Here is a 23,784-nt window from a genome sequence, read left to right as displayed (position 1 = left end):
ACCTGATGTGGGGCTTGATCCCAGGACCCTGGAATCATGACCTGAGCTGAAGGCAGCCGCTCAATGAACTGAGCCACCCAGGCGCCCCTTACAGTCATTTTTAAAAATTTCCTACACTTGTGACTTCATCCATCTGAAGATTAATACAATAGCATCAAAGTCAGTTCCTGAAAGTCATTAACCCAAAATCCCTACTTGCTTTGGTGGAAATTTTTTGGTCTTTGAAAAATTCTTCTAGGTATTTCTGGGAATTCTTTAGCGAACTAAAACTTACTGAAGGCTGAACCAGTGACCTTAGTTCAACAATGCAGGGGTCTCTAGCCCCAGGAGCAGATACCCGCCATGTTTCCAAGGCCAGCTGGTGCTTAGTCTTCAGGGCTTTTTAGCAGTATTGTGAAAACAGCACACCTCTCCTTCGGCTTTGTGCTAAGTTAAGCAGGAGTGTGGTGGTGTTTCACAGTATAGTTGCCTGGGCTCTCTCTAATGTATGACAGGGTTCAAATAGCTTTGAAAGTCTCATACCACTCTTTCAAAGAAGGAAAGTAAGAAGTAGTACTTTTTGTGTCAATGCTAAGTGCTTTACTATCTTAAATCACTTTCTTCATGAAAATAAGTCTATGAGATAGAAATATTATTCTGTTTTACAGACAAAGAAACTGAGGCATAGGGAGACTGGGCACTTCACCTACGTTAGCCACCCAGTAGGTGACCAAACTAAGATTAGAACCTGGATCTGTCTGTCCCCAAAGCCAGTTGCCTTGAACTCTTTGCCAGATGACCTTACTCACATGTACTTCCTGGGACACCTACATACCTGATTCCAAGATACTTCATGTGGTCATGCAAGTACCCGCCATCCTCAGACTTCAGAACAGCTCCCACTTTCAGCCTCTCTATAGTTTGACTCATCATGACAGATTCCTTCCCACATAAGTTTTTCCTCACCCATCCCCCATTCCTTTCTACACTCTGATTCCTGCAGACCTTTCCTGTCCTCTCTATCTGAGATTGAAGACACTTGAAGATTTCTTTAGGTGACTCCTCAGCAACCATGACAATATAGGAACTCTAATAGGAGGAAGGAGATTGTCTCCTAATATCCTGTGTTAGGGATCGAAAACTCAGCTCTGCCCCAGTCAGAATCCCTGCCTCAGTTAATAAGCTTTAGTATTTCCACAGTTTGGCGACCGTGGCCATTGCTGCTATAAACATTGGGGTATAGATGGCCCTTCTTTTCACTACATCTGTATCTTTGGGGTAAATACCCAGTAGTGCAATGGCAGGGTCATAGGGAAGCTCTATTTTTAATTTCTTGAGGAATCTCCACAGTGTTCTCTAAAGTGGCTGCACCACCTACATTCCCACCAACAGTGTAACAGGGTTCCCCTTTCTCCACATCCTCTCCAACACACGTTTTTTCCTGTCTTGCTAATTTTGGCCACTCTAACTGGTGTAAGGTGGTATCTCAATGTGGTTTTAATTTGAATCTCCCTGATGGCTAGTGATGATGAACGTTTTTTCATGTGTCTGATAGCTATTTGTATGTCTTCATTGGAGAAGTGTCTGTTCATATCTTCTGCCCATTTTTTGATATGATTGTCTGTTTTGTGTGTGTTGAGTTTAAGGAGTTCTTTATAGATCCTGGATATCAACCTTTTGGCTGTACTGTCATTTGCAAATATCTTCTCCCATTCCGTGGGTTGCCTCTTTGTTTTGTTGACTGTTTCCTTTGCTGTGCAGAAGCTTTTGATCTTGATGAAGTCCCAAAAGTTCATCTTCACTTTTGTTTCCTTTGCCTTTGGAGACATATCTTGAAAGAAGTTGCTGTGGCTGATATCGAAGAGGTTACTGCCTATGTTCTCCTCTAGGATTCTGATGGATTCCTGTCTCACGTTGAGATCTTTTATCCATTTTGAGTTTATCTTTGTGTATGGTTTAAGAGAATGGTCGAGTTTCATTCTTCTGCATATAGCTGTCCAGTTTTCCCAGCACCATTTATTGAAGAGACTGTCTTTTTTCCACTGTATATTTTTTCCTGTTTTGTCGAAGATTAATTGACCATAGAGTTGAGGGTCCATATCTGGGCTCTCTACTCTGTTCCACTGGTCTATGTATCTGTTTTTATGCCAGTACCATGCTGTCTTGGTGATCACGGCTTTGTAGTAAAGCTTGAAATCAGGTAATGTGATGCCCCCAGTTTTATTTTTGTTTTTCAACATTTCCTTAGCGATTCAGGGTCTCTTCTGGTTCCATACAAATTTCTGGATTATTTGCTCCAGCTCTTTGAAAAATACCAGTGGAATTTTGATCGGAATGGCATTAAAAGTATAGATTGCTCTAGGCAGTATAGACAAACTGTGGAAAGAAGCAAGATGCTCTTCAATGGACAGATGGATAAGGAAGATGTGGTCCATATACACTATGGAGTATTATGCCTCCATCAGAAAGGATGAATACCCAACTTTTGTATCAACATGGACAGGACTGGAAGAGATTATGCTGAGTGAAATAAGTCAAGCAGAGAAAAGTCAATTATCATATGGTTTCACTTATTTGTGGAGCATAACAAATAGCATGGAGGACAAGGGAAGATGGAGAGGAGAAGGGAGTTGAGGGAAATTGGAAGGGGAGGTGAACCATGAAAGACTATGGACTCTGAAAAACAATCTGAGGGTGTTGAAGGGGCCGGGGGTGGGAGGTTGGGGGATCCAGGTGGTGGGTATTGGAGAGGGCATGGATTGCATGGAGCACTGGGTGTGGTGCAAAAATAATGAATACTGTTACACTGAAAAAATAAAAAATTTTAAAAAAAAGTAATATCTTTAAAAAATATGCTTTAGTATTTCTATTTGTAAACACTGAGTTTTGAGAACAGAGATTATCTTTGTGACTCATTGAAGTTTGCTCTTTTGCAAAGTAGTAAATTATATGAAATTACTTCTTTAAATGGAAAGCCATCCTTACTGATGAAGAGGTTATCTGTGCACTAGATTTCTTTCTGTTTTAAATATACCTAATCCTACAAATAAAAAAGGAGTAATATCTTATTTTTTAACAATCCGTAAAGCTTTCCACTTAATAAAACCTACTTAGTACATTATTTCTTCCAAGGTATTTTATAGTCCAGAGGGAAAAGTGACCAGGTCCCTACTCATTGTCAGGTTACAAAGTTAATTTCTGTTAGTTACTCATTTTAATTGCTTGATTAGGAAGAAAAACTCCATAACCATTTAGTATACAAAGGCCAATAAACTTTCTCAGCATTACATAAGAATTCAAACTGAGTAAGATTTGATCTTGGAAAAATGATTTATATACTTTTACATTGGAAATGTATGAATCTCAACAGAACTCTATCCTTGATTCTTCTAAATAAGCATGCCAACAAACAATAGGTATTACCATTATTAATTAGGTTTATTTTTTCTGGGTATCTTCATTCTTGGTTCTTTAACTCACTGATGCATTGCTATCTCTAGAGTAATAAAATTCAGCTGCATCTTGAGCAGAGCACAGGAAAACTCTGCTCTGCTGAACAGGAAAACTGAAAAAGCCCCTGTGCCAGGTACTAGGAAAGGTGCAAACATGACTCACACACCACTGATACAGAGGTGGACGAGGAGGTCTTTCATTTAGTGATAGTCTCTTTTACACACATACTAATTTAAATAAACTCATTGATCAGCACCAGAAAAGTATGGATGATTGCATAGTTTTGCAATAGGACCTTTATGGCAAGCCTTTAAAACACACTAACTAGGGACAATGGGAGAACTCTTAATGCCAGTAATAAAATGTCCTATTGAAAGAAATTAGATCAGTGTTAAAAATACCAACACTGAAATATACTGGATTATAAGGAATAAGTAGTGTCTCAAGAGGAGCCTGCAAGAATTGATCCCATTTCCCTAAAGGGCTGAATGAAAACTTTGGATTTATGGTTTTTATTTATGCAGTAGCCATTAAAGTACTCTCATGTTCAATTTTTCATGTGAATACTGTTGCACACTTATTTTTTTATGATACAGTGTTATGTGGCAAGCTGAATCAGCAACCTATTTAACTTCTAGGGGCAATTCATAGTGTTGAATTAGACCTTCCCATATGGTTTCCATTAGTTAGCGATTGCCTTCCACACTTCGAAACTTCATATTATTTGAGACCAGTAAGAACGGTTCTGTTAATACGAGGCAATTTGCATTCACAGCTGCATTCAATTGAAATCAGTGACTGCTTTTTGAAAGATGGAAAATATAGATTTGTGATAGCAGATGTTTCCTAAGGCTACATTCTTGACAACTGAAGGCAAAAAAATCCAGTGACCTGGAAGACTGAAAATTGGGCCTCATTTGTTTAACAAATCATGTGGTAGACAATCTGTATTATAGTATTCAAGAGTCATCTGTGCATACAGGTCTTAGGATAAAATAATGTAATATTTGACAGAGAATTTCTTAGAAATGTATGTGCTTGACCATTGAGGTTATTCTGATTAGCAGGCACCTATTACCTTTAAATATCCTGAATGTTTACAACAAAAAGAGGATAGATATCTTTTGTAACATCTTTGGCAGAAAAATTCTGCAGATTATTCTGCATTTCCTTCCCACTTATTTACCTGTGATGATTTTTGCTACAAAAAATAAATCCTTGAAGCAAATATGTTAAGCGCTTACTTCCATAAATGTCATTTCTGTAGGTGGCTCTGATAATGTGACGCATGTGTGGCTTGAGGAAGATGGGCAGTTACTGTCCCCAAGCAGCTTGGCTGCACAGTAAGTCTGTCTTTGTTGTTTGTTTCTACACTAATAGGTAACTTGTCTGAATAAGCAATCAACACAATTTATAAATTTATATAATTCATTTATCAGTTTGTAAGACTTTGAAATAGAAAAATCCACTATTGACTAACCAAGAAAGGCACATAGCTCAAAAGTAGTAAAGTTGAAACTTAATTTTTTCATATTATCCAGGGACATTTCTGGAGACTGCAACATGAGCTTCTCTTTTTCAGTTGTAATATTGTATATAACTAGATCCATTGTGTCCTGTCTGGATGGTTATTTTATGTCTCTGAGGAAAATCTAGGTGGAGGTCGAATTTCCAACTTTTTTAAGGTCTTTCATTATGAAACTTGTATAAGCATCCATTTTTCACATTAGGACTTATTTTATTTTTTAAAAATGACAGTATTTTTTATGCCAGTCAAGATAATACAAAATTTGTTTGCTTCTGTAGCATTTGTGTAGGTAAAAGTGTTTATAGGTAATTTAATTTTGGACTCTTATTGGGGCACGTAAATATGTTGTCCTAGAAATAGGCAGTGGAAATGACAGCAGCAGCGTTGGCTTCTGAAGACCATTAATGTGAGCAGTGCTCTGAAGTAACTGTACTAATCAACGTGCAGAATGAATGCAGGCGCCTGTGGAAGCTGACTGAAGGAAATTTCCTATAACTCAAGGCAAATTTAGAGACTAGATGGCCTGTTATGTAAACATTGTTTTGGCCCGATAAAGTATACTATTGACATTTTTTTAATTTCAGTCCCAAAGGATAAATTTCTGTGCTAATGGAAATTTATACAAATAGAAGCAAATAGTAGGACTTATTTTTAGCCATTTATTTATTTTTTTTCTGAAATAGGATCTGTGCAGTTGTTTATAAACTTTCTATGATTTGATGAGAAGTTCCAACTCTGGATAAATTCTGGGCAAATTCCGTAAACAGCAGCCTAGTATGTCTGCTCCCACATTTCTCCTCCCCTAAGGTGGCTAAACCAGGTGTCCTTTCCAGAGCAATCAAGCAACCTTGTACAATTTCTCCCTAGCTAGGATGCAGTGTTCCAGAAAGTTGGGGCTTTTATCCACATTCCTTATAGAGCTGTCAAAAATACTTAAAAAAAAAAAAAAACCCAAAAAGCAAAAAACAAAACCTTTGTATTGAAACAACTGTATGCTTATTGTTGAAACCAGGTACCTTTTTATCAGAGCCTTGAGACATCCATAGCATTAATAACACTAGCACTTCAGACCACAAATTCCACAATGTACTTGCTGGCAGCTAACTGACAGTTTATTAGAAAGAATTCAATACTTTTAAGATGGTTCTTGTTGAGATTGGTGAAATTAAAGGATTTTTTTTATCTTTGGAGATCCTTTCCGTTCCCATTTTAAAATAGTCACAGAATGGCAATGTTTGGCATAAAGTAAAGGAATTTTTTGGTCTAGAATTTTCTAAAGAAGGCTGCTTAAAAATATTTTTCCCTCATTGCTCTTCTCTCTTCTTCTTATTTTTGTCCTAAGGTTATTATTTGTATTATTCTGATGGTATATGTGTGCACATTCACACATGGACAGACACACATAAGCTCATCCTTCATTGCAGACATTCTTGGAAAATAATAGGATTGTATACAAAAGATACATAAATAGTTTAAAAGAATAATTAGATGTTTGTGCTAAAGCAGTGGCACATACATACGGATTCTTAGTTTTCAGAGTATATTAAATATGTAATCACCAAAATCTTGACAATCAGATGTTCTTCCTGAAGCTAAGAGAATGGCTTAGATAATATTTCAGGGTCACTTTTAGTGCAACATTCTTCTGCTTCTGTTTTAAGCTTGAAAATTCGCCATGAGAATCCCTTGTGTTATTCCACATAGGTTAGATCTGTGTTTCCGTATTGTGCACTGTACCCGGATGCAAATGGTCTGTGCTATAGTAACTACAACACATGGAAACGGTTACTTGTTTGTTTGTTTTTTTAGTGTGGAAGCTGTCAGTTGTATTTATTTTTATTTTTTTAAAGATTTTATTTATTCATGAGAGAGAGAAAGAGCAGAGTGAGAGAGAGCACAAGTCGGGTATGGTGGGGCAGAGGGAGAAGCAGACGCCCTGATGAGTAGGGAGTCCCACTCGAGGCTCAATCTCAGGACCCTAAGTTCATGACCTGAGCCGAAGGTGGACGCTTAACCTACTGAGCCACCCAGGCGGCCCTAGCAATTGTCTTTAAATGAAGGTCAGCTCTCTGGCCAATTAACTGTGCTCTGACTGCCATGTTAGAGACTTCTCTTGCTGTAGATTGTTTTTTCTCTTTAAAGTTCTTCAAGGATCCCGTGGTATTGACCCATATTTCAAATACACCTTAGGGTATTTAAAACGCTTTGACATTAATGCGAACATTTTCCTACATGTTTACTTAGCTATACCAGGGTAAGGCTCTTTCCTTAGTATTTGAATAAAATCTAAGTTAAAAATCTGACAGAACTAGCTAATTTATATATTGTGCAGTTTGATTCAAAGTAGATGATCCCCAAATCAGTTATTGACATTTATGTTATCTCTCCTGTCCATGAAATTCAGTCACAGACACTAAGGGAAGGTGTTAGAAAATAAAGAGATGCAGCTTCATAGTTGAAGTGACAGGGCACACACAACACACACGTATTTACTCACTCATAATGATGCCTCAGAAATCCTAGACTGTATCTCATATGCAGTCAGGCTGAAGGGAGACCTGAAAGTGGTTAATTTGGAAACACTAAATTGGTTGCTTAAAGAAAAGGAAGGAACTTTTCATTGTTCAATTACATTCCACTAGTTTTTAAAGTCACAATTAAATAAATTTAAATTTATTTGAAGAATGTTATATGTGGGGGTGCCTGGGTGGCTCAGTGGGTTAAGCCACTGCCTTTGGCTCAGGTCATGATCTCAGGGTCCTGGGATTGAGTCCTGCATCAGGCTCTCTGCTCAGAGGAACCTGCTTCTCCCTCTCCCTCTGCCTGCCTTTCTAACTACTTGTGATCTGCCTCTGTCAGATAAATAAAATCTTTAAAAAAAAAAAAAAAAAGAATGTTATAGGTGGAAGGGATTAGCAGGTTGTTCAGCCCCCTACATCTCATTTTACAGGGGAAGGAACTGAGGCCCAGATGGGTTTTCAGATTTAGAGGAGACAAAAGAAAAAGAAAAGAAAAACATACAAGACTCGTAGGTTATATTTATATTGAAAAATTATTCATCATTAAAAAAGAAAAATTATTCATTGTTTATCTGAAATTCATTTTTTAGAGATTTTATTTATTTGACAGAGAGATAGAGAGCACAAGTAGGCAGAGCGGCAGGCAGAGGGAGAGGGAGAAGCAGGCTGCCCGCTGGGCAGGGAGCCCAACGTGGGATTTGATCCCAGGACCCTGGGATCATGACCCGAGCTGAAGGCAGCCACTGAACCAACTGAGCCATCCAGGCAGATTTAACTGGGAGTCCTGTATTTCATCCGGCTACCTTAGCCCCATACTTTTTTTTCTTTCATATGAATGTGCCTAAAAATAATATTATGATCATTTATGACTGGATATTAAAATAACTAAACCTAAAGATAATTCCCATGGAGAAGTAAGCACTCAGAGGATGCAGAGCGAGTGTGCCCTTTAGGCCAGATGAGGAAGATGTTCTACTTCACAGTTTTAATGTCCACATCAACCAGTCCAAATAACCAGGGACTTAAATGATCTCAACAAAATAGCTTTATCCTCTTTTTATATGACTCAGTTTATATATTCTTTTCTAATTCTGTAGGCTCCTACTACTGGAAAGCTTTGAAGATGCTGTCTTAAATATATCAGCAGATAGTCCTTACATTCCTTACTTGGCATGTGTGAGAAATGTCACTGACAATTTGGCCAAGGGATCACAAGGTAATACTCTTCTTACTACTCAAAATGCTGCTTAGGGTTCTAATTCTGTTTTAAGACATTTGCTTAAAAAATAAAGAGAAGGGTTTTTAAAAGATTTTAGTTTCCATATGTATGAGTTTCAGTTTGGTAGTTTGGTATATGAAGGTAATATTAATTGTGATATTATATTGTTACTTCTGTTCCTGCTGCTGGTACTTCTGGTCACCTGGAGAAACTTCAGTGTGCAATGACCATGTAACAGAAAATATGATAATGACCACCCAGACAAACTTGCCAAGTTCCTGGAATTATTAGTAGTTCATATAACCCTTCATGGCATTTTCTGTGTCCCTAATAATCTTATATATCAAGAAATAATGAAGAATGAGCAGGTGTAAATTATTTATAAACAAAGGATTTTTGTGTGGCAGACTGTTTTTACTTCCATCCTTATACACCTTATTTTCAATTTTCTGCCTTCATGGACAGTCATTAAGATGGCATTTAATCAGACGTCTCTTTTCCTTTTTCAAGAGAAAATCTTGATTTTCTCACCTTTTCCAAAGGGTCTACATTCACGTTGCCCACACCAAAATAATTTCTTGAGACTTAATGGCAAGAAATGGCATAGCAAATATTTAAGCATGGTGTCTGTTTACTAGGCATGAATTAATCAAGCTTGGAAGGGCATGTATGTGTCACAGTGATTATGCAATCTAGTCTCCCCCAAACACTTCAACTTAACAGTATATTCAAAAGTCAGAAATAAAAGCAGATTCAGTTCACGAAGAGCTAAAAGTGCATAGTACCTTTGCTAGAAATATTTTTGTCTCTAAGCAGAATATCTATGAATATTTTAAAAATAATGAACTCTGTAGTCTCCATGGTTCAAGGAAAGGTTAAATTTTCACTTGTCTTATATTTAGATTGAACTAGGCCATTATCTTAGGAAAAACTTAGCAGTAAATTAGGATAAAGGTGTTTTTCAAATGGGCTTCCTAAGTGACCTTGCAGTTCACATAAGGTAACTCTTTACTCTTCCTTTACAGAAAATTTAAGACGCCTGCAGTCCATGATTTCATTTAAAAAATCTTTTCTTCAAGATGGTTTTTATGAGGATTACTTTTCTTCAGTTCCTGAAGTCCTGAAATCAACAGTAAGTCATGAAAGAAAAAATAAATAAATAAACCTTGACATTTTCTGTAATACTCTGGCAAGATATATTTTCAGTTTAAGTTCTAAATCTATGTCTTTATAAATATCGGTCCTATTTTGACTATATTAATGCCAGAAAAGGGGGGGGACAAAAGTGTTCTTATGCTATAAAATGGCATTTTGTTCTTAATTGGTGGATATCTCTATATGAAGTGACCCATAAAGGCCTAATTACAGTATTCACATACATAAAGGAATGGCTAATAATATAGTTATCTCATTAAGCTTCGTAATTTCAGAATAGTATTCATAATATGATTTCCAATTTAAGTTTGCCTCAGTTTTTAAAAGTATAAAAGTTGCTCTTAAAAGCTGGTGTTTAGGCTTCAGTATGCAGAAATCTCGGAAGTTGACTAACCTATTTTTATTGTCATCAGCAGCAGAAACTAATAAATCATGTTAAGATGTATGATATTCAACAAAGGAGGGAAAGCAGCAGAAAAAAATTTTAAACTCTTGAAATTTGAATTGGTTCAAATTTATCTATTATTCTTTGTTTAGCTCATGCATATAGTATATAGGTTATCATGATAATTCACGTCATTTCTTAAATAACCCTATTAAAATTTGAAAGCAGCTTTCCTAGTAAGAACAGCAGTTTAATTGAATTTATGTAGGCAGGGATAAAGCAAAATTATAACTGGTTTATTCAGGGCAAGCAAGATGACTTTCTGTGTAGTCAACATGGTCTAATTAAGTAGGCATCCAAAACATATGTCCATGTGTAGTATAAGTAAGTAATGCTAGTGAGATTACCTACATTTTGTCCTGGTCTTCTACACAAATCAAAATTTCTAATGCATCTAATTTAGCAGTATCTTAATTTGTTTGTGCAAATGAAAAGGAAGTTATGCATTCATCTGGAAAATTCCTACTCATCCTTCAAGGACAAGTTTAAATGTCACTTCTATAATATTAGAGTATTGCCTTTCTCGCTGCTTCCTAGCCAGGATAATGGCTTTGTGTGCACATAATATTTATCCATTCATTCATTCAATCCACCATCTATGGTCCCATAACACTAATCTATTTATTCAAAAGATATAATCTGTAACCCCAAAGTCCTTACACCAATGCACTGTAGCAGATGGGAAAGCAGACCAATAATTATAACACAGTGAAATAAGTCTTGTGGTATGTGGATGGACAGGATTCTGTGTATGGAAGTGTGAGATTTAACTTTGATAGTAGGGGATGAGGGTGGAGAGAAGAACTCTCATGGAGGAGATAATGCCTGCTCTTAATGGGCAGAGTGGGATTAGGTTGCAGTCCTGCATTTCACATACAGAGACCTACATTTGTTAAGACAGAGGTGTGAACCTGAAGGACAGACATGTTCCCATCTGGAGTATAAGGTGCCTATGGGAGAGACAGGAAAGGGGACTGCAGAGAGACAGGGCCCAGATCCGAAAGTCCTCTTTCTGCTTAGTCACAAAGTTTGAATCTTGTCTGGAAAGTTGTGCATTTGAAGGAAGTAAATTTTTCATTTTAGAAAGAGGTTGCTCTTGTAGAACTATGGGGACAGAATGGAGAAGAGCCAAATAGGTGATTTTTGCAGTAACCTAAGCAAAAAGTGAGCCCTGCACTTTGTCAGTGGCAAAAAAAGAAGGAAGAGACAGTTTGAAGAATGGGGTGTAGGAGGTTAGGTGACACAACACAGCAGCCAGTGGGCATAAGGGAGAGGAGTCTAATAGCAGTGAGATTTCTGGCTATTGAAACTTACTACTTAGCTTTATAGCTTGATGTGTAAGTAAGGTCTGTTTCCCTCCCTAGAGGGTAAATTCAGATAAAATGTTGCCTTTTGTATCTCTGAAGCCCCCATATTTGACACATAGTAGGAGCTTAAGACAACTCATGGATGTGTGAACAAATAAGGGTGATAAAAGAGAGTCTGGTGGTGTAGTTGTGTCACCTGGACAATTATTCACTGTGGTTCTCAACTTGTGACGTAACTAGGCAGCACAAAATATACACCAGGGAAATTGGAACAATCCATTCTCAATCATTTACACTCGTGGAATGGGAGATAGATGTGAGAATAATTTAAAACAGCATCCACGTTTTGAAGATACTGCTCCACTTGGGGGTTACATTATGAAAAAAGTTCTAGAAGCCACAGAAGTGGAAATAAACACAATCCTGTCCCTTGGGTAGAAAATCTGTTGTCATTTACAAGCATGGCTGCTATTTTCAGTTGACAGAACCCCTACATTCCAGAACTGTAAACTCCCTGAGGACATTAAGTCTGTTCCTCTTTGTTGTATTCTCAACAGCAGGTGTGTGGACACACGGAAAATGTCCAGTGCGTATCACTGAAAGAATGAAGATAAATTCTTACAGTTTTATAGCAGGAGATGATTTTAACTTTCTTGCTTTGCCTTAAGATTAGTATCTTAATTGTGACAGTTAGGGCCTACCTGTTCTAAAACTTTACTTGTGGCATTTCTAAGAAGGTTTAGATCCTCCAAGATGTCAAATGCTTGTCATTCAAAAGTGACTTCTCCTGTTCCTACCCCTCTTTTCTAGTCCTAACATTGAACTTTTCCTGAGCTTTTATGTTTTCTCCTTTGTTCATTGTAAGAAGGGTAGTTTCCTGATTGGGGAACTACACATAAAGTGGATATTCCCTGTATTGGGCAGAAATATGGGTAACACAATATCTTTATTATAACACCGTTAAATTTTTAAATAAGTTCCTTTCCCCTGCATTTACTTGCCAAGAGCCCAAGAGCATTGCTATTTTATCAGTTTTATACCTACGATATTTTGAGGTTTTTTTGTTTTTTTGTTTTTTTGTTTTTTTGAGGTGAGGTGGGTGCAGAGGGAGAGGTAGAGAGAGAACTTTAAACAGGCTCCATTCCCAGCGTGAACCCAATGCAGGGCTCAATCTCACAACCCTGAGATCATGACCAGAGCTGAAATCAAGAGTTGGACACCCAGCCAACTGAGCCACCCAGGTGCACTGATATTTTGAGTTCTTATTTAAATGTAACTTACGTTTCTGTTTCAGATGCATTCAGGGACCAGGGGCACTGGGGAATTCAGTCACAGCTGGACATGGAGTTAGTTATGGGTTGTTGTTCAAGTTTGACCTGAGCCTTTCTTCACTATGTGGACCAGGGTCATGATAAAGGAGAGAAGGACTCTACATGAGGTTCTGACAGAGCCACAATCTGGATTTGACACATACTTTTGAAGAGAGAATTTTAATTCTTTGAATTTATGATTATTAATGATCCATGAAGCTTCTAAAAATTTAATGCCTGCATTGCTTGTAGAGGAAAGTAATAAATAATGACAAATACTGAATGACTCTCGGGTTGCTCCTTGATGCCCCACAATGTATTCCACATGGACCCTGAATTAACCCTTATTTCAGAGAACCAATTCTACTTCAGTAGCATGGCTACACTTCCAATTTCTCCTTCAATAATTTTTATCTTATCAAGCAAGGATTATACTGTATGGACTTTTACTGGTTTCTTAACACATGTATGTCAAACTTGCAATTAAAAAATATATTTGGGTCAAAATATATCCATACATATGTATTTAGGTCTCTACTGAGTAAAAGTCTCATATTTACTATACCCTCAAAGCTGGATTAAAACAAATTTATTGGGCTACCAGTATTTATCCTTTTATTTATGAAATCACTAAAAGCCACTGGAGGATGTGGCAGGAAGGCTTGGCTCCATTCATTAAAAATTTAATCATACCTAGTATTTGAAAATCAAAGGAAGGAATGGAATGGCAAACACGTAGTTACAGCTGATAAAACAATTGGACCTGTAATGGAAATTTTCTCACAGCAGTGACTAGTGAGTAGAATTTTAATATGCATGAGGCTGTTTTAGATAGTTCAAAGCCAGAAGTCAATTAGAATATTAAATACAGTAAAAAATAGACCAATGATATTTATTATCTAAGATGATCAGTGTTTAATTGCTTCTGCCTACATGTAGTTATTATAAATCTTTCATCTAAGACACATAATTGTGCCTTTCCCATTTGATATATGGAAAGAAACATCCCTAAACATTTGCTTGTATCATAAAATATTTCATTTCTATTGAAATGCAACTTCTGATTGAAATTGAGTTGCAATGAATGACACATGCATTTGCTTCCTTAAGTGTTGCTCCAAATTATTTGACCTTCCTCTCTCTTTCTCTCTCTCTTTTTTTTTTTTTTGAGAGAAAAGGAGGGGGAGGGGCAGAGAGAGAAAAAATATCTTAAGCAGACTCCACGCTCAGCATGGAGCCGAGTGTGGGGCTTCATCTCATGACCCTGAGATCATGACGTGAGCTGAAATCAAGAGTTAAATGCTTAGCTGACTGAGCTCAGGTGCCCCAAATTATTTGACTTCTTAAAAGGAATAGCTCCAGGGTAGCTTCCAAGCACAGCAGAACTTTTTTTTTTTTTTTTTTTAATTTTATTTATTTGACAGAGAGAGAGAGAGATCACAAGTAGGCAGAGAGTCAGGCAGAGAGAGGGGGAAGCAGGCTCCCCGCCGAGCAGAGAGCCCCATGTGGGGCTCGATCCCAGGACCCTGAGACCATGACCTGAGCCGAAAGCAGAGGCTTAACCCACTGAGCCGCCCAGGCGCCCCAATGAATTTTTTTTAATTGTGGTAAAATACACGTAACATAAAATTTACTGCCTGAAGCATTTTTAACTGTACAGTTCAGGCTTGTTAAATACATCCAATCTCCAGAACTGTCTTAATCTTGCAAAACTGAATACCTGTACCCATTACCATGATGCCCATTCCTCTCTGCCCCTCACCCCTGGCAGCCACAGTTCTACTTCCTGTCGCTGTGAATTTGACTACTCTACAGTCCTCATTTAAGTGAAATCATCCAGTGTATTTGTCTTTTTGTGACTGACTTATTTCACAGCACAAGGTCCTCAAGGTTCATCCATGTTGTAGCATGTGTCTGATATTAAGGCTGAGTAATATCCCATTGTGTATCTGTATACTACATTGGGTTTAGTTCATCTGTCAGTGGACACTTGGGTTGCTTCTGCCTCTTGGTTAGTGTGAATAATGTTGCTGTGGACCTGGGTACACAAATATTTGAAACCCAGCTTTCAGTACTTCGGGGTATGTACACAGAAGTGGGATTGCTGAATCATACAGTAATTCTGTTTTTATTTCTGAAGAATCTCCATACTGTTTTCCACAGTGGCGACATCATTTTCCATCCAGCAGTGCACAAGGGTTCCAGTTCCTCCACATCCTTCCCAACATTTGTTGGTTTTTTTCCTTTCTTTCTTTTTTACTTAACAGTAGCCATCCTAATGTGTACAAGGAAGAAAGACTTTATTTTGCCAAACCCGCTTTTCTGTCTGCCTTTCCACATGATTTAAAACATAAACAAAAATATAAATTAGTTGAAGTATTTGTGATTTAAATGAGATAAAACTAAACCACCTCTTTTTTAACCATTGAGTCTACAAGATCTGAGTCCAGTTGGGAAATACAGGTTTAATAGCTCCAAGAGTTTTACAAAATTGTAAAGAAAGCAGTAAACTCAAATGACAGGATATAATCCTTTGCAGTAAAACTTGCCAAATGCCAACAAATTAAACACAAATGCACAATTTTCTTAAAGTAAATCAACTTTGGTTACTTATTATCAGTTACCAAATATTTATAATAATGTAACTAATCTATTTCCTGCTCTTTCCCCATTCTGGAAAGCTGTCTCAGCTTCGAAACTTGACCGAACTTCTTTGCGAATCTGAAACTTTCCGTCCAATAGAGAGAATGTGCCAGCTCTCTGACGTGAACTTTGGGAACCTATGTGAAGAAAGTGCGTTTCATGTGCAGCTCCTCGAAGCAGCAGAACTTGGCACCGAAATAGCAACCAACTTACTGTACCATGACAATATTATATCTAAAAAACTGAGGGATTTGCTTACTGGGGAGCCAAGCAAAATGAATTTAAATATGGATTGGTAAGTATCTTCATTGCCTGTTCCTTGGTGAAACCCCTTCTCAGATCATTATGGATATACTTAGTGCAGTTTCTTCTCCTCTTCTGCTTTGTTCCAGGTTTCTAGAACAGGCACTGCAAATGAATTACTTGGAAAATATCACACAGTTAATGCCGGTCATAGAAGCCATGCTGCATGTCAATAACAGCGCAGACCCATCTGAAAAACCAGGTGCTTCCCCATTCATATTTTTAAGTGCTATCTTTTAAGAATGCATGTGATTCTCATGGTGCAGTTTAAGAAAGGCTTTTCTGAAGTTCCCAACCAAACCTACTTTGTATTTGCCCTTACACATGAGAAGTCCGAAGCTTTCAAATATGGTTACTTGTCTAAAATATACACACAGAAAGCCAGCAGAGGATGAAATAGGGAAATTTGATTTCACAGCAAAAAGATCTTCGAAATTTTAACTAGTTAGACCATTCACCTTTTATTTCTCTGATATATTAAAGCGCATTAGCTAGGATGGAATTTATTTACTTCATGAAAATAATCTGATTTAAAAAATAAAAAAGATGCACTGCTGTCTATAGAAATCTCAATTCAGAACCTATTAGTATTCTGAGCATGAGGCCCCATGTAATACATTTCTTCTTTGCATAATACCTCAATACTGAAAAGAAAGGCATTCAGAATTTTGGACAACAGGCAGCCACAAAAATTTGAAAGGCAGTAAGTCCAAAAATAAAGAAGGCATATTTGTGTAAGGGATACTTCATGAAGATGTCGAAAGATATTTGCAGAATGAAGATTATAATCTGCTTAAGTAAAGTCAAAATATCATTTGTTATGAGTGACCCAGATATGAAAAAATTATAATCAGTGTCCTAAAAAAGTTTGAAGTTAAACACATTCTATATAAAAGTGAGGTAAGGACTGTTAAAAAATCCTTTACAAACTGTAATGTGCTGGACAAAATTAAGGAAAAGTGCTGTGCAGCATTAATGTTGCAGATTTAGCAAACCTTGTCCTAAGTTGACAGTATTCTATGATCCGAGGTTGGAAAACATTTTGAATTTGTGTGATGTTTTAAATCAAATGGAGGGATATATATTTAGTGCATTATGTGATCAAAGTCTGGGAGGAAACCATATATATTTTTTTTTTTTTGAATCAACGTTGTGTTGTAGACATCTAAGGAAAATTTATAACCCAGGACAATTTGTTACCTTGGGCCAATGATACCATAATTGGAACTAGTCTAAATCTATTTCTATCTGATGGAGAGTTCGCCAAAACTGAGAGACCTCTGCTCCTGACCCAAGACATGTATGTTGAGTGTATGTTTTAGTCTAGAAGGTTCCTCTAATGTTAGTACAACAACTTAAAAAGAATTCCATTGCAACCAACACGTGTTTTCTTTCTTTTTTATTTTCTTGCAGGTCAGTTAATAGAAATGTTTAAGAATGTTGAAGAGCTGAAGGAAGAGTTGAGGAGAACGACAGGCATGTCCAACAGGAGTATCGATAGTCTGCTGGCCGTTCCTATCCCTGATAACAGAGCTGAGGTGGGGTGAAATACGTTTGTTCTTAGCAGCCAGATCTTAAAAGTTTAAATCATGTGTAATATTTGTTGAGCATCTACCAGTAAAACACTGAGAAGTTGCTTGCAGATCTGGTGCATTTTGCTTGCAAATGATAAAATCAGGGGCTCAATTCCTAGTGGGGTTAGAAGAAAAATCCTGAAGTAAGACAAGTTATCACTGTTCATTTCCTTTCCTTCTAGTTTTCCTTCTCCTTCATTTTCCCACCTTTGTGCTCTCCTTTTCCTTAACCTCTATATGGTTTTCTTAAATAAATAGTGCCATCAATAATTCTGTATATGCATGATCACAGTCAGGTTTTCTGAGATAAATTGGCACAGACTGTTATGATGACATCAAAGTCAGATTTCAGTAATCTAATTGGGAGAAAAAGAAAAAAAAAAAAACACAGGCCACTTACAATTTGTTGAAATGAATAGTCAGTTTTGCTTTTTAAAAGTCCCAAGACAAGACATAGTATGTAAAATAGATAGGATCCAGGGAACTCTGGGCAAGTTTGTGGATATAGTGAACATGTTTGGGTGTGAAAATTAATAATGTTATTTCCTAAGGATGATAATAGGGTTTTTCCACTTGAAATGTCTCTTCTTTTATCCCTTTCCCAAGTCCATTGTCTGAAAATGTCATAGAAATTTTTCAGAAGAACTGCAGAGTTTAAGGCCTCATCCAGAACTTACGTGTGACAGAGTGTGTAATTTCTAAGCATAGCCCAGCTATTCTCCAATATCGGATAAAGTTTTTTGAAAGCCTTGAAGACTGCCTTAGGGAAATATTTAGGTTTACTTGTGTCCTGTTCATTGGTTCCCTCATACAAAACTAAAAGTGCCTTGCCGTCTCTTTTTTAACTCTTGCTCTAGCAAATAGTAGTCATTGACCTTTTCCCTTTGATCTCACCTTTTACTCATTTTATCCTAAGATCTAATTTCAGTAATTAACTGTTTGGCTTCTGAAGAGCAGGTTCATTTTAGTAAATAAAAATACATAAATGGGGAGTGTACATTCTTACTGTTTTCAAAAGGAAAGAGAGAGAAAAGTTTCAATAGTCTTGAATTTCCTAAACATTTCTCTTGATTTCAACTCAATGGCAATAGAGACTTCTTAACTTCTCATATACACACCTCACTTTTCACACAGCATCACTGTCCAGGATGGTTGGTTGATACTATTACATAATCCTTGGCTTTTTGTTCTTTGCCCTTTATCTCTCAATAGAGATACCTAGAGTTTCTTGTGTAAGATTATAACTTCAAAAAAAAAAAAAAGATTATAACTTCAAATGATTTTAAAAACAAAATAATTTAAATACACTAAATAAAATTTTAAAGGGAAAATGAGTCTTAAATGAATATTTTTCCCAGACTTAACTCCAGATCAATTCATTCTTGGTACCATCACTCACCCAGTTGTTTGGAAGTAATCTCAGAATTATCACAGACACTTCTTCATCTCTTTTTCTCCATCTTGTTTCTTAAGCTTTCCAGTGAACTCTGGGCTCTCTACAGTTTTATTGATAGTGATTAGTGCTTTATTTTTGCTTTAAAGATTTATTTATTTATTGGAGAGAGAGAGAGATCACACAGTGGGGGGTGGGGGAGAGAGAGAGAGAGAGAGAATCTCAAGCAGACTCCCACTGAGCACAGAGTGCAACGTAGGGCTTGATCTCATGAACCTGAGATTGTGACCTGAGCTGAAGCCAGGAGTCAGATACTTAATTCACTGAGCCATCCAGGCACCCTGTGATTAGTGCTTTAAATCGGGGAGAAAAATTGACTCAGAGCATAATTTATCATATTTTTAAATGAAGTCTAAGAATAAAGCAAAGCTTTTCTCTTGAGAGAGAGCTCTCAAAAGATTCACACTAAAATATTTTTCTTCCTCCAACTTGCAGATTATTTCTCGTGTGTTCTGGTTGCATTCTTGCGATGCCAATATGACCTATCCCAAAATGGAGGATGTGATGACGGAATTCTGTAGCCTGCCTCTTCCAGAAAGATCCCGGCAGTCTTACCTCATTGGACTCACCCTTCTGCACTACTTGGACATTTACAACTTCACATACAAGGCAGGTTCCTGTTGCTGAAGTACTTTATATTCACATTTTAGTATAAAAACATTTGATTACACGAGTATGCTCCCTGATACTATAACAAATAAGATCCATTTATATAGCTTTTGGAATTACAGCTTTATTTTAGAGCTAAATAGGACCTTAGTGATCATATACTGGAAATTCGTACATTTTATAGATGAAGAAATTAATATTATTGCCTTATTAACTCTCAGTTTGTGTATCCAAGCCCACATACTAAATTTAATATATGTTATACTAAAGTATGAAATACAGATGTGTGTGTGTATTTTTTTTATAGTGAACAAGAATTAATTTGATAGGATAATAAAGATTAGAACAAAGTTTATTGTTTGCTTTTTGGGTTTTTTTTTTTTTGTGAAGGAAAGTAGGGAGATTTTTTGGTGTTAAAAATCTGTGTGTGTGTGTTTTCCACCAATTTAGAAAGAGGCTACTGTTACTTATGCAGTACAATGAAATAAATGGGTCGTTATTAGAGCTTAGAAAAGTCAGGAATGACTTCATCCTGCAATAAGTCATGCTTCGTAAGTACTTGTGTAATACAGAACCAAATGAAAAATATATACATAGAAGAATCAAACACCTATTTCACCTATATCTATACTTGATCAAAAATATTTACATGTTATTGCAAACACTGGAAAAAAAAAATGTTTCCCCTTTAAAGTAAGAAGAACCAGAAGCAACAGGGCTGACTTTTGTTGTTACAGCAAAGGGGGTCAAAAGTTTTAGGACTAGTTATCAAAACTCCTGTTCTGGATCATCATTTTCTCACACCTCTATTTCTGCAGTGGCCTCTTAATTGGCCTCCCTGCCTCCACACCCCCAGCCTGCTCCACCATCCCTAAGCGGCCAGAGTGATCCTCCTAAAGCTTAAGTCACATTATGCCAGCCCTGTGCTCAGTACCTTCCAGTGGCTCCCCAGTCTGTTCAAGTATATGCCCCAGATCCTACAGGAACCCCATGATCTGCAAAACCCCTCCCATCCCTAAAATTCTCTCCTACTTGGTGACTCCTTGGGCACAGCTGCTCCATGGAACCACCCATTATTTCAAATGCCAAGAATGGTGCTAGGTCCAAAGAGGCACTCAGCAAATATCCATTAACTAGACAAATGGTTATTTTGCATAAACGATAAACTAAAATGCATATGAAGTGAAATTATTAATTTTGCTCACCTAAAATGTTAATCCTTATTTTATAATGCCTCTGCAGAGCAGGTATCAAACCAAATATTTTTTGTTGAGTCTAGTAACTAAATACGTGCATTTGACAAGCAGATGACCATGCTACTTCTTTTAGGTATTGCAAAGAAAAATAATGAAAAATTTCTTGTTACAAGTCAGTTTATTTCACATCAGTGTGGAAATGCTCAGAATTTTGGCAGAACTGGAAGAAAAATCAAAATGTTGTTGTAATTTAGAAAAAAGTACAACTGAAATTAGTAGCTGTGCTACTGAGGTAGCTGCATCTCCATGGTGTCTCTCCAGCTGTGTCTTGTGCTCATAATGGTGTTTAGACCTTCTATTAGACCAAGGCTCCTTGACTGGAGGGATGGTATCTCTTAGTGTACCACCGTATACCCATCCCCTCATCCATGTTGGGGACATAGCAGGTGCTCAATTAACATTTGGTGATCAAATGAATGAGAGGATGAAATAACTTGAAAATTTAAAAATATTTCCAGTGTATCTTCATGCAGCAGAAAAGCATTGTGGGATTATGACTAAACTTGATGAGTCACATGAGCTTTTTGAAAGAGCTTTTCTGATTTTAAGGATCATATTATATGATTTCTGAGCAATAGTATATCCATGAAGAGTTAATAATTGATATTTGCCCTTCTGACTTTTAGAATCATTTATTTTTGACAGCTTTATTGAGGTATAATTTATATACCACAAAATTCACTTATTCAAAGTGACCAATTCAGTATTCTTTAAATAAATGTATGGAATTGTGCAACTATTGCCACAATCTAATTTTCAAACATTTCCTTCAACCCCAGAAAAAAACTTGTGTCTATATGCAGCTATTTCTTATTCACCTCTAGCCCATGTTGTCCCTGATCCATTTTCTGTCTCCAGAGACTTGCCTTTTTTAGACATTTTATATACTCTAAATCATACAATACGTGGTCTTTGTTTGGCTTTTTTTACTCAGTATAATGTTTTTTAATTTCATGCATTTTGCAACATGTGCCAGTGTTTCCTGTCTCTTTATTGCTAAAGAGTATTCTAGTTAAATGATGTACATTTCATTTGTCCTTTCATTTGGATCGTTTCCACTTTTCTGGCTATTGTGAATGATGCTACCATGGGCCTTCACATACAAATCCTGATGTGGGCATATGTTTTCATTTCACTTGGATTAATACTTAGGAATGTAATTGCTAGGTTGCATGCCAAACTTATGTTTAAGTATTTAATAAACTTCCACAATTTTCCCCAAAATAACTGTACCTTTTAAGATTCTTACCAACAGTGTGTATGGGTTCCAGTGCCTCCACATACATCATTTATTTTTATTCTGTTCCTATTAGGTGTTTTTCCCTAGGGAAGATCAAAAGCCAGTAGAAAAGATGATAGAACTCTTCATGAGGCTTAAAGAGATTCTCAATCAGATGGCTTCTGGCACACATCCGCTGCTAGATAAAATGACATCCCTGAGACAAATGCATCTGCCCAGAAGTGTTCCATTAACACAGGTAAAAAAGAAAGTCACCCAGTAATGTGCTTATTGGGAAATTCCTCTTGTCACATTAACTTGTATTTGAGATTAGTTGTAATACATTCAGCTACCAATATAGTACCTTGGGGAAAAGCACCTGCAGGAAAACTCTTCTACTCTGGCAAAAATTTTGGCCACTTAAGTCAGGGAAGTTCAGCATTCTGCATTTATATTTGGGATACATGTTTTAAAGGAATTATGGAAGCTAGTAAGGATACTCTAAGCATGACCAGGTTTTCTTCTGTATTGTTCTCAGCAGCATTTATAGCTTTCTGATGTTAATAAATTGTGGATTTTTATCTCATAGGCAATGTATAGAAGCAAGCGGATGAACACACCCCAAGGATCATTTAGCACCATCTCCCAAGCATTGTGTTCCCAAGGGATTACCACTGAATATTTAACTGCCTTGCTGCCCTCTTCTCAAAGGGGAAAAGGCAACCACACCAAGGACTTTTTGACTTATAAATTAAGCAAAGAACAGATTGCTTCCAAATATGGAATTCCTATACATACCAGTGAGTAAACGTCAAAATCAGCATAGTAACATCATCTCCTGATAACACTGTCTGCTGTAGCTTAGCCTCTTATGATCAGTGAAGTATTAGTTTCCCCAACACTTCTACACACTTCCCACACATCAAACATGTTTGCGTATTAACCGAGTCACATTTTTCGGCAAGCGTAAAAGGTGTGCCTCTCCATCTTACTAAGGGGAGATGAAGCACAAACAGACTAACTGGCCACGGTCACCCAACCTGAAGGTATTTGAGCTGCGAGCTGAACTCGGTGGTCTGCTGCCAAGTCTAGCCTCTTAACATTCAGAATTTGTCAACCACAACTTCACCATCGTTGCCAGTACATAATACAAAAACATGCTTTAAATCTGCTTAGAAGGACGCCTGGGTGGCTCAGTTGGTTAAGCCGCTGCCTTCGGCTCAGGTTATGATCGTAGGGTCCTGGGATCGAGTCCCACAAGGGGCTTCTTGCTCAGCGGGGAGCCTGCTTCTCTCTCTGCCTCTGCCTGCCACTCTGCCTGCTTGTGTTCTTCCTCCCTCTCTCTCTCTCTCTCTCTCTGACAAATAAATAAATAAATAAAATCTTTTAAAACAAATTAAAAAATAAATCTGCTTAGATCAATATTTTTCTTAACTTGTGAGAATTACAAAGTTGTATCACACATGGAATGCAGCAGAGCTATAAAGGTTTCATGGCACATCAACCCCACAGTGCTTGGGATGGAAAATTCCATCAACTGGGCTCTTCCATATAATACACAGATGTTTATTTTTTTTAAAGATTTTATTTATTTATTTTGCGCGCGAGAGAGTGATTGAGAAAACAGGTGGGAGGAGGGGCAGAGGGAGAAGTAAACTCCCTGCAGAGCAGGGAGCTAGATGACATGGGTCTCGATCCCAGGACCCCGGGATCATGACTTGAGCCGAAGGCAGTTGCTTAACCAACTGAGCCACCCTGGCGCCCACGTATGAATGTTTAATATAGCAATTGGATTGATGCATTTATTCATCT

General features: G+C 37.2%; 1 protein-coding gene across 2 annotated transcripts in view; it reads left to right on the top strand.

Annotated features, from left to right (window-relative positions):
- The window catches only part of LOC111141847 (ATP binding cassette subfamily A member 12), a 170,696-nt gene that overhangs the window by 79,567 nt on the left and 67,345 nt on the right, over positions 1 to 23,784 (top strand). For both annotated transcript variants that reach the window (XM_022494689.1, XM_022494698.1), the window contains exons 9-17: positions 4,700 to 4,775; positions 8,577 to 8,695; positions 9,724 to 9,830; positions 15,597 to 15,853; positions 15,951 to 16,063; positions 17,275 to 17,399; positions 19,324 to 19,497; positions 22,067 to 22,231; positions 22,562 to 22,772. In XM_022494689.1, coding sequence (XP_022350397.1) covers positions 4,700 to 4,775; positions 8,577 to 8,695; positions 9,724 to 9,830; positions 15,597 to 15,853; positions 15,951 to 16,063; positions 17,275 to 17,399; positions 19,324 to 19,497; positions 22,067 to 22,231; positions 22,562 to 22,772 — 1,347 coding nt within the window. The remainder of the gene's footprint in view (positions 1 to 4,699; positions 4,776 to 8,576; positions 8,696 to 9,723; positions 9,831 to 15,596; positions 15,854 to 15,950; positions 16,064 to 17,274; positions 17,400 to 19,323; positions 19,498 to 22,066; positions 22,232 to 22,561; positions 22,773 to 23,784) is intronic.

The sequence above is a fragment of the Enhydra lutris genome, unplaced genomic scaffold (genome assembly GCF_002288905.1).
Source record: "Enhydra lutris kenyoni isolate GAN:26980312 unplaced genomic scaffold, ASM228890v2 scaffoldscaffold1, whole genome shotgun sequence".
Lineage (NCBI taxonomy): Eukaryota > Metazoa > Chordata > Mammalia > Carnivora > Mustelidae > Enhydra > Enhydra lutris.
Note: the sequence above shows the minus strand (reverse complement) of the source record. Positions and strands in the feature narration are given on the sequence as shown.